The sequence below is a fragment of the Arvicanthis niloticus genome, chromosome Y (genome assembly GCF_011762505.2).
Source record: "Arvicanthis niloticus isolate mArvNil1 chromosome Y, mArvNil1.pat.X, whole genome shotgun sequence".
Lineage (NCBI taxonomy): Eukaryota > Metazoa > Chordata > Mammalia > Rodentia > Muridae > Arvicanthis > Arvicanthis niloticus.
The window spans coordinates 9825973-9842782 of record NC_133431.1 but is presented as its reverse complement, the minus strand read 5'-3'; the positions used below and the strand labels follow the sequence as shown (position 1 = coordinate 9842782).

The window sequence follows — 16810 nt, the reverse complement described above, 5'->3', positions numbered from 1 at the left end:
ATGAGAAGGCTGGGAAAATTTACAGAAACCGTGCCTGTCCTAGGTTGGAGCAAAGGACACCAGGCTCCCTTTCCCATCCTTGGATACTCAACAGCCATTAGTTGAGCTCCTGTCTTAGGATGGTGAGGCCTCCTTTCTTTTAGGAGCAAGGGTCTCGGTATGCTCTCTTACCCGTCACTGACTATCCAGCTTAGTGTGTAAGTTATGGGATATACCTCATTAGTCTTGATGACAGAGGTTTTACAATCCCTTACTTCCAGCCTGTAATAATGGACCTGTGTGGGTTTCATTTGAATAGCATCTCATACAAAAGCCATCAGTTTGTTGAACCGCATGGACCCAAAAGACAAGAGACTTAACAACACCTGAATAGTTAGTATGACAGCAACACTCCTTTTAAAGGGCAACATATAACTCCCTCTACCAGAGGAGTAAAAAGTGTAAGCCTCTTCTATTCTGTTTATAAAAGTCTTATATCAGAATCTAAATCAATAGAAATACAAAACTGATCATAGCTTTGATCTAAAGAAAACTAAGGAAATCCCTGTTCCTGCTCTAGTCAATCTCAAACCATAAAACAACTATAGCAACTGTGGTAGTGGGTTTTCTCCTGGGTCTAAACAATCTAAATTCCCTCTAAATCTAAATCAATCTAGTTCCCCACTAAATCATAAGTCAGGGAATCTAGAGCCACCTGGAGATTCAGGTGGTGATGTCTCCTTCAGCACTGATAACTTCCCAAGTCAGGTTTACTCTTTGATCTGTTCCAGTTTGAAGGCAATTGTAAAGCATCTTCATGTTTCCTGTGAAGAAAAAATATGCTTTTCAGGGTGTTTCTCCTCCCTGGATTTGTTATTGTTGTCTATTTGTTTAATCAGTGTCTCTGGCAGCCAACCTGCAGCATCTGCAGTTTGGGAATATATGCAAACAGAACCTGGTCCCCAGATAAGCACTGGATCTGGCCCATTCCAGGTTCCAGTTAATGGGTCTTTCCAGAGGACTGTTGCAAAATTCTTTTTGGTATCAGGGTGCCAGAATCTATCTGCAGCCGATTTTCCTTCAGAATCCAAAGTTTAAAAATTAAAAATAAAGAGTGCATGATGAAGGATATTTCTGGGGGGGATCCCTTGGTAGGGTACCATCCCCCCTTTTTAATTTTTTTCAAATTGACATTTAATGGTTTGATGTGCCCTTTCTACCATACCTTGGCTCTGTGGATTATATGGAATACCCGTTTTATGTAGTATTCCCAATCTTTCACAAAATTGGTGGAAACTGGAGCTTGTATAACCTGGGCCATTGTCAGTTTTTATCTGTTTAGGCACACCCAATACAGCGATTGTAGCCAGCATATGAGCAATCACATGCTTGCTTGCTTCTCCAGTTTGTAATGTTGCATAAATGAAACCACTGTACGAATCTACACATACATGTATATATCTTTGCTTGCCAAATTCATTATAATGAGTAACATCCTTTTGCCAGATACTGTTTGGTATCAGTCCCTTTGGATTTACACCCAAATGAGGAACTGGTAAAAGTTTAACACATGATGGACATTGTTTGACAATTTGTCTATCTTGTTCTATGGTAATTTTAAACATACCTTTTAAAGTTTTAGAATTAAGGTGATGTAACTCATGAGCCTTTATGGCCTGATCCAAATTAGATTTCTGATTTGATAAAGTCACTGCAGCTATACGAGTAGCTATTTCTGCCTTGGTATTTCCTTCAGAAAGAGGACGTGGTAGCCCTGGCTAACCTGGAACTCACTCTGTAGACCAGGCTGGTCTTGAACTCAGAAATCTGCCTGCCTCTGCCTCTAAAGTGCTGGGATTAAAGGCGTGTGCCACCACTGCCCGGCCTGACCCAAGTTAGATAATCTCTTCTTCACTTTTTACTAATCCTTTCCCTGGGGGAAAATCCAGAGTTTATCATTTGAGCAGTGATTACTTCATTAGGGCTGCGCATAATCAATCCCAATTGGGATAACATGTATCTGCCCCAGAGATTAATGAGAAGGCCTGAGATGACATAGGGTTGTATATTTCCTGTATTTCCTTCTTTATCTTTCCACAAAAGTACCTTAGAGCTTTGTAGTGTGTTTTGACTTTGGCCAATACCCCTTAAATTGGTTAAGGTTGGGGTAAGAGGCAAGGTGGCAGGCCAATCACTTTGTTTTAGAATAGTTAAATCAGCTCTTGCGTCAACCAAACTTTGGAATGCCTTTCCATCCAGCCAAATTGTCATCATAGGTTTTTGTTTAACTATAGGCTGTACCCAGTATGCATCAGAGGAACCAAAGCCTTGATCCCCTCTTTTAGGATTCTTATATTTGTGATTAGTAGGGTACAATGGAAGTAACAATAGTTGAGCTATCCTCTTTCCTGTAGGAATGGTGACTATATTCTGAATTGCCTGTGCCATTACCTTAATCTCACCTTGACAATCATTATCTATAACTCCAGAAAAAATTTGTAGTCCCTGCATAGTAGCACTGCTTCTTCCCACTATCAGGCCAAACACATTTGGATAGAGTGGTCCAAACACTCCAATGGGTAAGGCCTGAGGTCCCATTTCTGGGGTTAATACTGTGTGGGTGGAAGAACTGAGGTCCAGTCCCGAGCTTCCTGGTGTTGCTCGACTGAGTTCAGAAAGGGATTGGTGTTTGCCAGTAGGACACTGACTACTCCATAAGCCTGGAGCTGGCCCCTGTTCCTGTTTCCCTGATTATGGGAAAGGGTGTTACCTTGTGTGTCTTGCTAAGATGTACAATCACTAACCCAATCCCTTCCATATTTGCAAAGTGGGCAGAGCTCAGGCTCTCTCTCTGGCTTAACTCATTTTCTACCTAGCAATCTTTTGCAAAGTGTCCAGGCTTGCCACATTTAAAACATGCCTTTCTGTCTTTACTTGCCAAAAAATCTCTTACTGATTGTCCTTGCATGGCAGCTGCCATAGCTAATCCCTGTTGGTAAAATGGACTTATGTCAGAACAGAGTCTGATATACATGGTAAGGTCTGACTTTTTCCTATAAGGTCTAATGTCCTCTTGGCAAGCAGGATTAGCATTTTCATATGCAAGTTGTTTCACATAATCTATGCCTGCCTCTGCATTACCAAAAATCCTGCTGTTGTCATTAATCAATAAACAAAGTCAGATATTCACTCATCAGGCCCTTGCCTGACTGTTGTTAAAGATGCACCAGGGTCTCCCTTTACTGGAAGATTACACCAAGCCTTCATGGCTGCATTTTGAATTTGAGCATATAAACCTGGTTCATATTGCATCTGGTTATCACTAGAAGCAAATTGCTCCTTCTCCTTAAGTCCTGATACATTTTTCTAACTCTATCAGTTGTTTAACGGTAGAAATTTTGTCCTGTAACTCCTTTTTGGTATCTACAACCATTGTCTCCATTGGGGGAGCACTTGGAGGTGGAGACACATAGGGAGAGGGCATTTCAGCTTCATAAAATTTGACTTCCTATTCCTCTTGGTCAGCACAATCTGGCTCTGACAAATTATTATCAACCTTTGGTTGTATTTTGGATTCTAACTTATGCTTCCTTTTATTTCGAGCAAAAAAGACAGCATCCAAGAACAAAAGAAGAAAATTAACACATGTGAGCAGCAAACAAAACCAAAACAGAGAGTTGAATTCAGGCTGACTGAATTGTCTTGCCCATTTTCATTACCTTTCTCAAAGCTAACCAATACAGAGGGTTAGATTCAGGTTGACTAATTTTTTGTCCCATTTCTGTTGGGAGCTGACTATTAGCAGAAAGCGGTTATCAGCTTTGCAGCCATCTTGAGCCATATACCCTGACATGAGACTTGTATTACAGTAGCCTGCAACAGCTGAGCACACTCTGATAACATCTTGCTTTAGATACCCAGGTGAGACACGCTACCTTGCCTATAAGGAGCATGTCACACTCAAGATTCTTCTGACAGCGTCTTTTATTGCTACAGCTCTTTTAGTTAGAAGGATGCAAGATGGAGAACAAAGGAAGGACCCCAAGCCCCAGAATGTACTGACTTATATACTATCAAAGAGACATGATTTGTCCTCATTGGCTTACAGACTGGGGTCACATTTACATATCCACTGATAGTACTATCAGCGGGGAAAATTCTCGCCTACTCGTGCGCACAGCTGCAGACACCAAGGCCAAGAAGAACCAGGAACAGGAAGCCAGCGCCATCTTCTAATGGCGAGCGTATAGCTACTTCAGCAAATGCAGCATGGCTCCTAACACCCAGGACTTTCCTTGGGTGTGTGAGATTGAAGGTATGTGAGATTAAAGGTGTGTAACTTAAGGGTGTGACCTAGAGATCAGATTTAGAGACAAGACCTAAGGGCATGATTAAAGGTGTGACTTAGAGGTGTGGCTTAGAAGTGAGACATATAAAAGACAGAAGCAGACAGCAGAGGATCAGACACTTCAGAGAGTAGAACTTGGAGTACAACTTGGAGTAGGAATTAGGCATTCGGTAGCAGGCACTTGGAAGAGAACTTGGAAGAAGTAACTTGGAACTTGGAGGCACTAAGGACTAGGAACTTAGGACTTGGGACTTGGAGAGAAGAAGAGAGACCCAGTGAGGGACCTGGCTGAAAGACGGATCTGGCAAAAATTCAGAAGTGAAATGAAAGTGATCACCGCTGGAATCTGCTGCATCGAGAAAGGTAACTCATGTTAATGAAAATGTGGCAAGAAATAAGTGAGCCTGAACTCAACTCTCTGTTTTTATTTTGTTGCTTGCTGCTCACGTGTGTTAATTGTCTGCTTTTGTTTCATTGTTTGAATGCTGTCTTTCATGTTCAAAAGCACAGTTTAACCTTGAGGAGTAGTAAGACTCACTGGCCAATCAATGCTTCCAAGCAGACCTGCCAAGCAGACAAGGAGGCAGATTGTTCTGGATGCCAGTCTGCAAGTTCACTGTTCCTGTGCTCCTGTTAAGTGGCTCTCTGTGTCCTGCTCTGAGCCCTGCTGTGGGTGCTGTGTGGAGACCTCAGGGAATCTCTGAAATCGAGTCATAGTGAGCACAGGATCACTGCCCACAATGGGTAGGGGCAGGCTGCTGAGCAGTGGGAGCTTGGGTGCTGGGTCCTCTCTGGGGCTGCATGGGAAGCATCAGTCAGATGTGACCACCTGTGAGGTCCCAGGTGATACCCCTCATGTGTTAGATCAGGAGGTGACCTCTGGGTCCCTTCACTGTCATGGCTGATTCTGAATCTGCCTAAAACATCTGGACCAGTTGCTTTCTTGTAGAAACAGAGGTGGTTTCTCTGCCTCTGCAGCGCATGTGTCCAATCCCTTTTGTCTTTTATAGAATACATTACAATGACAGGCATAGCCAAGCAGTGGTGGTGCATGTCTTTAATCCCAGCACTTGTGAGGCAGAGGCAGGCGGATTTCTGAGTTTGAACCCAGCTTGGTCTACAGAGACAGCCAGGGCTACACAGAGAAACAATCTCTTGAAAATAAACAAACAAACAAACAAAACCTGTTTTTAAGAAGACAGGCATAAATCTAACAGATCTACTTTCATACATTACTTGTTTTTGTTTTGTTTAGTTTTTGTTATTTTTTTTCATTGCAGATTTTTATATTGCTTTATTTTTTACATTTCGTGTTTGATTATTATGAGGTAAAGGGACTTTTCCCCTCTAATCTGTTGGGTGTTTTTGGAAGCTTCTTGTACATAAACAGGCATCTTCTTTTGTTTAGAAATTTTTTCTTTATGATTTCATTGAAAATATTTTCTAGGGCTGGTGAGATGGCTCAGTGGTTAAGAGCACTGACTGCTCTTCCGGAGGTCATGAGTTCAAATCCCAGCAACCACATGGTGGCTCACAACCATCTGTAATGAGATCTGATGCCCTCTTATGGGGTGTCTGAAGACAGCAACAGTGTACTTACATATAATAAATAAATAGTTTAAAAAAAAAAAGAAAATATTTTCTAGACATTGGGCGGATATTCTTCTTCTTCTATTCCAATCATCTGCAGTTTTTCCCTTCTCATATGTTGCAGAATTCCTGGTTGTTTAGGGTTAGGATACTTTTAGAATCCACATTTTTGTTGACCAATGTATTCATTTTGTTGTATTCATCTTTAATGTCTGAGTCTCTTCTTTCCTGTTCCCTGGGTGAACCTTGCTTCTGCAGTTGTCAGAGTACAAGTAGTTTCAATGCTCTGCTCTCAGGGACTTAGTAACTACTTAAGTCATTCCCTGCCTCCATCACCTGCTGTTATTGTCAGGTGTGCTTTATATACAGGGACCACCAGCTACACAGCTCTTTCTGTTTGTTCCCTGTCTCTGTTCTCTGCACATGCCCCTCTCTATTCTCTTTCTCTACTCTCAGGGCTCTCATTCTCTCTGCTCTCTGTCTGTCTGCCTGTCTGCAGGTCCTCTTGTGCATGTCTATCCCTTCCCCCAAACAACCTCTTTTGTACCATATCTGTTGCATTTTTTAATTTCTCAGGACCTGCTGTGATAGGATACCTTGGATTTCTTGGTGACATATGTTCCTGATTGTTATTTATTATATTACAATGGTGTTGTCTAGGCCTCTGTGTTTAAAGTGATTATTGATATAGGTAGTGGTTTTTGGATTTGTCTTGTTTGGGTTGGAGATTTGCTCCTGGGTTACTATTTAATGTATAGATTTGCAGAGAGCCTTGGCTGAGTCTTGCCTCTTTTACTGACCTTTTGTTTGTTATGTTCAGGAGGGAATGATTGCTAATGTTGAAAGCTGGGAGAAGAGGTGGGCAGGAAGAAGTGAACATAGTAATCTACAAAGAGACTTTGTCATTAGTGATGTTAATCTGCTTCTGTTGTTTAGTACAGTAAAATTGTGCAAATTGCATTTGGGATAAGAAGTATAGTAGTAGATCTATAGAAAGTTTACCTTGTGTCCTTTCAGGCATGGCATGTGGGTGAACAGGAACTGTCTGCCCAAGTGGGGGCTATGATACAGGGATGAAGCCGGAAAGGAAGGGCAAGTGGGGATGGTCTGCAGTATCTTTAGGAGGCATGCACAGTTTTTTGAGATTGCATAAACTCCACTTGAGCAGACATCTTATGACAAAACCCACTTATCAACAGCCAGTCAAGGTACAACAGCAGGATATATATTAAATCTTAAAGAGGAAAAATAGGTTAGCCTACCCATGATAGTTGTCAGAAGGTTTTGTCCCCTGGTGTGTTCTTGTCAATAATGCCAGACATGCCGTTTCTAAAAATAAGCTGCTGACCTGTCTGTTAATGCCCAATTTTGCTGTAACTACAATAAATACTCAGCACCCCTAGATGTGGTCTCTCAGTTTGGACCTGATGTGAGATTGACTGGTGTGAATTCTTGTTACCTAGCTCATAGTACAGACCTTTGTGTATTTGCATTGCAATAGGTTCTTGGTGGTCTCTGGCTTGCCAGTGACTTGGACACAACATCTTGGTGCATGGACTGGAACCCCAAATCCCTCAGGAATCCCAACTGAAGGGTAGGAAGGCTTCCTGTTAAGATGGGTCATTGTTGCCAGGCAGTGGTGGTGGACACCTTGAATCCCAGCACTCAGGAGGCAGAGGCAGGCAGATTTCTGAGTTTGAGGCCAGCATGGTCTACAGAGTGAGTTCCAGGACAGCCAGGGCTACACAGAGAAACCCTGTCTTGAAAAAACAAAACAAAACAAAACAAAACAAAAAAACAAAAACAAAACAAAAAAAACAAAAAAAAAAAACCCAAAACAAAAACATTACTAATATTTTCATCTGTCCATTTTTAACTGTTTAAAAGTCCATACTGTTTTAGTAAAATTTAATTAATGTTGCTGTTTAAACTGGTTCATTTTATGTTTATGCAAGATTAATATAGAACTGCAGTGAATGTATAATTCTTTGCAGTAACTTCAGTAAAGAACTGTGAGTTCATTCTATCATTTTTGTTTCCTGCTTTATTTTTGTAGCAGAGTGAGGTTCTTAACATGTAACTTTTGCTGTCCCGAAACTCATTGCATAGACCGAGCTGGCATCCAGCTCAATGTCATACACCTGCCTGTACCTCTGTGATTAAAGACATGAGCAAATATATGTAGCTTTGACCATCACATTTGTAGTTAGTAATTGTTCACACATTTTTTTCACATGTGTGCTCAGTACAGTTGATCTGTTTCCCCCTGCATTTCCCTCTCAATTGCCATTTGTGTTGCAAGGCTATATCCTATTCTCAGGGTTCAGAAGCAACATGGGTGAACCTTATATTTCAAGTTTTTTTCTAAACTGATATGGTGATTATATTCTAATTTGTGTGTCAGCAAATAAGTGGAAGAATCACCTAAATTATAAGATTATATTTTCTAGGAAGCATACATTTATTTTGTAATGATGTCACTATCAGGCTTTGTGTTGTTCACATGTATGGGATATTTTAGGATGCAGTGACTTATGATGATGTGCATGTGAACTTCACTTTGGAAGAGTGGAATTTGCTGGATCCTTCCCAGAAAAATCTCTACAAAGATGTGATGCTGGAGACCTACTGGAACCTCACTGCTATTGGTAACACTGTGAATTTTCTTTTGACTTTCAATATAATGGAATAAGGTTTCTGTGTTACTGATAATCATCTCTTATTTCAATAGAGAACAAGTAATATTGAGTTGAATATATCAGGTTCATTGCTGTGAAAATTTAGAGTAACTTGAATTTTGCCTAATTTCAATACCATATCATTCATTTTCTGGTACCTTGGTTTCAGGATATAATTTGGAAGACCATCATACTGAAGAACAGCTACATCAAACTTCTAGAAGTCATGAAAGGTAATTTTAATGTTTAAGCTAATACAAATATGCCTGTGAGGAAATTTTAACATGATCTGGAAGCTCTAAAGGAAAGCAAATGTGTAAAATATCAGTCCTATTATTGTAGCTATGATTATAATATTCTCCCAAAACTATGTACCTCAATGTCAGTTATCTGATTTGTGTTTGTAAGGCATGTCTGTAAGAAAGAACAGGAGGAAACAATGCATTAAGTGATTCCTTTATTTGATTTGTATCTCCATTAGAACTATGTAGTGGAACTATCTATTATTATAGTTTCACAATATTTAGATGTTACACATAGAATATTGATAAACATGTATCCATAACCTTCTAATAAGCAAATACTCCATGATAAAATTGGTGATACTCATATTCTTGTAGTGAAACTTTTAAGTTTATTGTGAGGTCATTTTATGTGAGTCAAGAATGATGTCCTGGAGAAACATTAATCTTGTCTACAATGAACAAAACGTCAATGCATGTGAATTCAATGTGCAAACCTTTCATTTCTTCTTCTTTTTTAATGGGTGTATCAATTGTCAGAATGGATGAAACCATGTGAGCATACAGATACTAAAAGGAACAATGTACCTGTATCTACTTCAGAACAATGAGAAGATATGTAGTATTCTGCCTTTGGTAGACTTTCTGAATATGATAAGTGTTTGCAATTAACTGGTTTTCTGACTTTACTGGGAACATCCCCAATGTCACACTGCAGAAAATCTCTATGGGTACTAGAAGGTTGTAAATTCTTCTGTTCATACTGGTTCACAGTGCTGCTGTGGTGTGATGCACACTACAGGAAAAACTAAGAATGCAATCAGTGTTTTAATGGTCTGAGTTATCCCATATTTCTTATGACATGTTAAAAACATCATATAGAAATCTCATATAGAAAAAGGATTCTGTAAATGTGAGCCAGGTAATAAATATTCTTACCATCACAGGTATTTTCAAAGAGGTAAATCAACCCACAGTGAGCATGTACAACCCTGAACATCAAAGTGATAAAACCTTAAGATTTTTGCGTTATTTATTATTAGAACAACTATAAAATTTATTCATATTGGTAAAATGATTGATCAGGCTAATGAATGTGGTAAAGCTTTCACATGTGCCCATTATTGTTGCAGGCTTGAAAGAAGTCATACTGGACAGAAACCATGTGAATGTAACCAATGTAGTAAAGCCTTTTCATGTCACAGTCATCTCCAAAGACATAAAAGAACACATACTGGAGAGAAACCTTATGAATGTAATCAATGTGCTAAAGCCTTTTCATGTCACAGTAGTCTCCAAACACATGAAAGAACACATACTGGAGAGAAACCCTATAAATGTAATCAATGTGGTAAAGCCTTTACACAACAAAGTCATCTCCAAATCCATGAAAGAAAACATACTGGAGAGAAACCCCATGAATGTAATCAATGTGGTAAAGCCTTTTCATGTCACAGTAGTCTCCAAATACATAAAAGAACACATACTGGAGAGAAACCTTATGAATGTAATCAATGTAGTAAAGCCTTTTTATGTCAGAGTAATCTCCAAATTCATAAAAGAACACATACTGGAGAAAAACCTTATAAATGTAATCACTGTGGTAAAGCCTTTAAACAACAAAGTCATCTCCAAATCCACAAAAGAACACATACTGGAGAGAAACCTTATGAATGTAATCAATGTGGAAAAGCCTTTTCAAGTAACAGTAATCTCCAAATACATAAAAGAACACATATTGGAGAGAAACCTTATAAATGTAATCAATGTGGTAAAGCCTTTACACAACAAAGTCATCTCCAAATCCATGAAAGAACACATACTGGAGAGAAACCCCATGAATGTAATCAATGTAGTAAAGCCTTTTCATGTCACAGTAGTCTCCAAAGACATAAAAGAACACATACTGGAGAGAAACCTTATGAATATAATCAATGTGATAAAACCTTTTCCCGTCACAGTAGTCTCAATTGTCATATGAGAACACATACAGGAGAGAGACCTCATGAATGTAATCAATGTGATAAGTCCTTTTCAAGTCACAGTCATCTTCAAAGACATAAAAGAACACATAATGGAAAGAAACCTAATGTAATGTAATCAATGTGTTAAATTACAGAACAAAGTCATCTCCAAATCCATGAAAGAACTCATACCAGAGAGAAATCTTAATTATGTAATCAATGTGAAAAAACCATTTATAAATGAAAAGGTTCCAAAGACATAAATGGTCACATACTGGAGAGAAAGTGTATGAATATAATTCATATAGTGAAAGCATTTTCACAAAGTTTTTGTTTCCAAAAGCATAAAAGAACCCATATTGGAAAGAAACCAAAGAATGTGATCATTGTGGTAAAAGCCTTTCCATAAAGATTTTCCCCCAAAACATAAAAGAACCAATATTGGACAGAACTATGAATGTAATCATTGTGCTAAAGCCTTTGCATGGCCCACTAGTCTTAAAAACATAAAAGATCCCATATTGGATGAAACCTCATGAATGTGATCAACGTGGTAACACCTTTTCACAACTTTAGCATCTTCTTTACAGAACAGGTACAGGAGAGAAACCTCATGAATATAATCAGTGTTGTAAAACATTTGCAGGTCATAGTCATCTGCAGTGACAGAAGAGATCATATACCAGAGAGAAACCTGCTTGAATATTAACAATGTGTTAAAGCCTTTGCATGTCAGAGTTCTTTACACACATACAAAGAAATCACACTGGAGAGAAGCCTCATTAATGTAATCACTGTGGAAAAACTGACAATTCACTTTTATCTGCGACTACATAATAGAACACATTCAAGAGAGTGACTCAGTGTCATCAAGGTGCTAAGCCCTTGCATGTCCAGGCATCTCCTGATACATAAAATAACACATACTGTAAAGAAACTGCAAGAATGCCATGAATGAGGTAAAGTTTTTTCATGACAATGTACTCTCCAAATACTTTCAGTAACACACTTTTTAGAGAAACCTTATGAATGTGACAAATGTGGAGAAGCCTGTGCCTATCACTGTAGTCTCCAAAGACATAAAAGACCACAAATTGGACAGAAATCTTGTGAATGTACTCAAGTTGGAAAGTCCTTTACATGCCACAGTATTCTCTGAATGCAAAAATCAACACATACTAGAGAGAAACCTTCTGAGAGTAATCAATGTGGTAAAGCATCTGCATGTCCTAATGGTATTTAAATGCATGAAAGGATTTGTAGTAGGAATAAACTGTGGTGATTTGAATAGGCTTGTCCCTAAGAAGTGACAATGTTAGTATATTTGGCCTTGCGGAAGTAGACGTTACTGTTTTGAAGGAAGTAAACTCCTAGGGTGTTGGTCTTTGGAGCTCTGGCCAGTAAAATACAGACTCTTCTACCACCTGGCTGGAAGACAGTCTCTTCCTGACTGCCCTCTCATGAAAATGCAGAACCCTCAGCTTCTTCTTCAGCATCATGGCTGCCTGCATGCTGCCATTCTTCCTGCTATGTTGGTCATGAACTAAACACTTGAAAGTGTAAGACAGACCCAATTAACTATTTGCCTTTAAAACAGTTGCCTTGGTCACAGTGTCTCTTCTTAGCAATGGAAATTCTGTTTGATACTGAAGTTGGTACCCCAAACTTAAGTATTCTTACTGGTAGACCTGACATGCTTTTGTTGGAAGTGATATGGATTTTTAGACTTTGAATTTGTACATGTATTAAGTGGAACTTCATGGCTCATGCTAGTAGAACACATATGTTCTAAGAGTGGTTTGAACTTTGTATATAGTTTTTATAATGTTTTCATGAAGAATGTTGCTGCCTTTTGCTCTCATCTGAAGGTAAAGAGGTTAATTTTGTTAATTGCATTGACAAAAGAAGTCTCAGGAAAGCCAAGAGTAGCCTTTGGCCTGTTTTGACTCTCATGGTGATTGTTTTGATCATGCTTAGTAGTCTTAGAAAGGAAAAAAAATGAAATGTTAGCTTCAAAAAGAAAATCTCACCAGGAAGTTGAATGAAGCTAAATCCTATGATCAAAGACACACAATGGTATTAAAGAAATGGTGGTATTATGGCAAGATTTCATCCACCTAAACATATGGATGTGAAGTTGTATGGATGAGAACTGTATAATGTTAGGCATTATTATTAACTCATTATTGTATTTATGTGGACATAAAAGATACAAGTATGTGTCAAATTGACAACTGAAAGATTGTTATTACTATACTGGGTTTTCAATTTAAAATCTAAAAGGATATAGGATATACTTAGGTCCAGGCATGGTGGTACACACCTTTAATCCCAGGAGATGAACATCAAGCAGATTTCTGATTCAAGTCTTCCTGGTACAGAACAAATTTTAGGTAATAAAAATCTTAGGTATGGGCAAAGTGTTACACAGGTATTACTCAACATTCAGAAGACAGAGCCATGCAGATCTCTGATTTCAAGGTTCATCTACAGAGCAAGTTCAAGGAAAGCCAAGCTTAGGCAATGAATTTGTTGAAAAATAGAAAGCTGGTGATGATGTAATAGAAGGGGCCATGTTTGGACCCCAGCAAGCAGAGGAATTCATGAACTTTGTCCATGTGGCTCAGCTTTTAGAAGAAAGAATAGAAGGGACGACTGAGACAATTGATGCTGGCTGTAGTTAGAAAATTAGTGGGGGTGAAGAAGAAACCAGCATCACTGAGGTGACATCTTCTGCTAAGTGTTTTCTGAGAGGAGAAAGAAGTTGTATTCCAGAGGTAGCCAAGGTTGTCTCTTGTAGTGCAGCTTGACTCGGTCCTGTGTAAGAGTCACCCAGGTGGCACTGCATTTAAGGCATGAATGTTTCAAGCAGTGCAGCTAAGGCTTGGCACCAAGCAGAACCTAATGTACTACAGAGGGAAGAGCTGTAAAAGTGACCCAGTTTCTTTTGAGGAGTGCAGAAGATCATCTGTGGATCCCAGATACTGGAACAAGAAGCTGTAATTTTGAAGTTATTTTGCAGACCCCAAAAGTTTTAGGATCCAAAGCTGTGGGATACCTTCTCAGAAAAACTACTTTCAGGAAATATAATCAGCCAAAGAGGAAGAATTGTGCTGCAGTGAGCAGGGCAGAAAGGATTTGGAGATCTGAAGAACACTTTGACATCAGACATGGAGATGCAGAGTTTGGAGATTGCCTTGCTGGCTTTTGGTCTTTTTTTGGCCCAGTATTTCCTCACAATGGTGATAAGGAATAGTGAAGTATATCCTGTGAATTTGGATGGATATTATATGCTATATTTGAAAGTATAGAGGATTATAGTTACATGATTGGAATGGCCTCAGAAGAGACTTTGAACTTTGGACTTTTAACATTTATGATACTGGTATAGATGATGGAACCTTTTAATTTGAACCTCACATATTTTATATTATGTTATTTTTAAATATGGTCCCCATACAATCATGTGTTTGCACAATCATATGGGGGCCAGGCAGTTGAATGTGTTAGTATAAATATGCTTGGCTCAGGGAGTGGGAGGAAGTTATTATGAGATGTGGCCTTGGAGGAAGTGCATCACTGTGGGGGTGGGGTTTGAAGTTCCACCCAGTGCTGAATGGACCCTCCTATTAGCTCCCTGGCAGTCTCTTCCTGGCTGCCTTTGGATCAAGAGGCAGAACTCTCAGCTTCTTCGCCATCATCATGTTTTCTTTCATGCCTGCCTTGCTTCCTGCTATGATGAAAAAGGACTAAATCTCTGAAACTGTAAGCCAGTCCCAATTAAACTGTTGCTTTTATATGAGTTGCCTCATTCATGATTTTTCTTCATAGCAATGGAAACACTAAGACCTAAACCCTGTGACTGTATTTAATAAAGTCAAGCCTTTGCACAATTCTCTAGTCTTCATTATCATGAAAGAATACATGCTAGAGTCTAAGCATGCCCCCCTGTGACACAGGACATGCCTCCTGAGTCTTAAACACACCCCTTGTGACTCAAGACATGCCCCCTGTGTCACAGTACATGCCTCCTGAGTCTTAAACATGCCCCCAGATTGAGTCCAAAACACCCACTGTGACTCTGGACAGAGTTCTAAACAGGCTCCCTGTGTCACAGGACATGTCCCCCTGAGTCTTAAGCAAACTCTCTGTGACTCTGGACACACCCCCTGATTCTTAAGCTTGCCCCTGTGACTCAGGACATGCCCCCTCAATCTTAAACATGCCACCAGTGACTCTGGACTGGCCTCCTGAGTCCTAAACATGCACCCTGTGTCTCAGGACACACTCACTGAGTTTTACACACATCCCCCTATGTCTCAGGACACACCCCTGAGTCTTAATCATGCCCTCTGTTTCTTTTGCTTCTTCCCAACATTTGTATATTATAGACATATTTGAATACATAGAAGAACACATATTGAAGACATATCTTACAATGTAATCAATGAGATGAAACCTTTTCACAACACAGTCATCTATGAACATAGAAGAACACATCCTGGAGAGAAATGTTATGAATAAGCAATGTGGTAAAGCCTTTGCATGTAGCAGTCTTCCTAGAAACCTGAGAAAAAGTCATAATGTGAGAAACCCCATATATTTGGCCAATGTGTTAAAGTCTTGTACTTTCTGATATCTTTATAGAAGACTAAACTCTTTAGTAAGTAATCAATCTATTAAAGACTTTGTATATTATAATAGTCTTTGAGAACCTTCAATAATATCAAAAATCATCTGTGACTACAAATAATTTGTATGATCTTACGCAACACACATTCAGTTACTCAAGGTTATTCATTATGTAGAAACAAATTTTGACAAGCATCAACCATCAGTTCAAATTTTATGATGTCTCTCTATTTTGTTTTCACTTGCAAACTCATTTGTACATACAAAGGGCACTGGTTTTTCTTTTTCTTTTTTAGTTAACTATGTATCCAGCAACTTTGCTGAAAGTATTTATCACCTCTGGGAATTGCCTTTGGGAAGTGTTAGTTCACTTGTGCTTACTATTGTATCATCTGCAGATAAAGATAATTTTACTTCTTCCTTAAATTTACAATCTAATGTTAACTTTTTAACATTAAATTGTAAATTGCAATATAGGACTTGGAATATAGGACTAGTTAACATTAATCTGTAAATTTCATTACAGGGCTGGTTAGTATTAAATTGTGAATTGCAATATTGGACTAGTTAACATTACATTTTAAATTGCAGTAAAGAACTAGTTAACATTAAATTGTAATTTCAATATAGGACTAGTTTACATTAAAATTTTAGATAGTATTTTGAATAGATATGGAGAGAATGGATCACCTTCTCTTCTTTGTGAATTAGTGGAATTAATTAGAATTTCTCTCCATAATTTAATGTCAGCTATAGGTTTGCAGTAAATGATATTATTATGTTTAGGTATGTTCCTTTTATCCTTAATCACTCCAAGAACTTTATCATACAGTGAGGTTAAATATTGTCAGAGAATTTTTCATCATCTAAGAGATTACAATTTTTTTTTTCTTACACGTTAATCACATTATGTTGAACCATCCCTGCACCTCTTGAACGAATCCTACCTCATTGATCATGGTGAATGGTCTTTTGATGTGGTTTCTATTTTATTTTTTCTGGTTTTTTTTGTTGTTTTTTTGTTTTGTTTTTGTTTTTGTTTTTTCGAGACAGGGTTTCTCTGTGTAGCCCTGGCTGTCCTGGAACTCACTCTGTAGACCAGGCTGGCCTCGAACTCAGAAATCCGTCTGCCTCTGCCTCTGCCTCCCAAGTGCTGGGATTAAAGGCGTGCGCCACCACTGCCCGGCTATTTTATTTTTTCTGTTTTATTAAATCAACATTAAATTTGGTTTTAAGGAAAAATTGGTCTATAATTCTCATTTGTTACTGAGTCTTTATGTTGACTGGATTTTGCATAACCATGGGTTCATGAAACAAATTGGCTAAAGTTTCTTCTTTTTCTATATTGTTGAATACTTTGAGGAGTATTCTCATGAA

At 38.7% G+C, this 16810-nt stretch overlaps 1 protein-coding gene across 1 annotated transcript in view; it reads left to right on the top strand.

Moving 5' to 3' along the window:
• The window catches only part of LOC143437295 (uncharacterized), a 56632-nt gene extending 45695 nt beyond the window's left edge, over window positions 1-10937 (top strand). Inside the window, exon 7 of the mRNA XM_076922104.1 lies at window positions 10027-10937. Within this exon, the coding sequence (XP_076778219.1) occupies window positions 10027-10937 (911 nt within the window). The remainder of the gene's footprint in view (window positions 1-10026) is intronic.
• Window positions 10938-16810: the final 5873 nt, after the last annotated feature.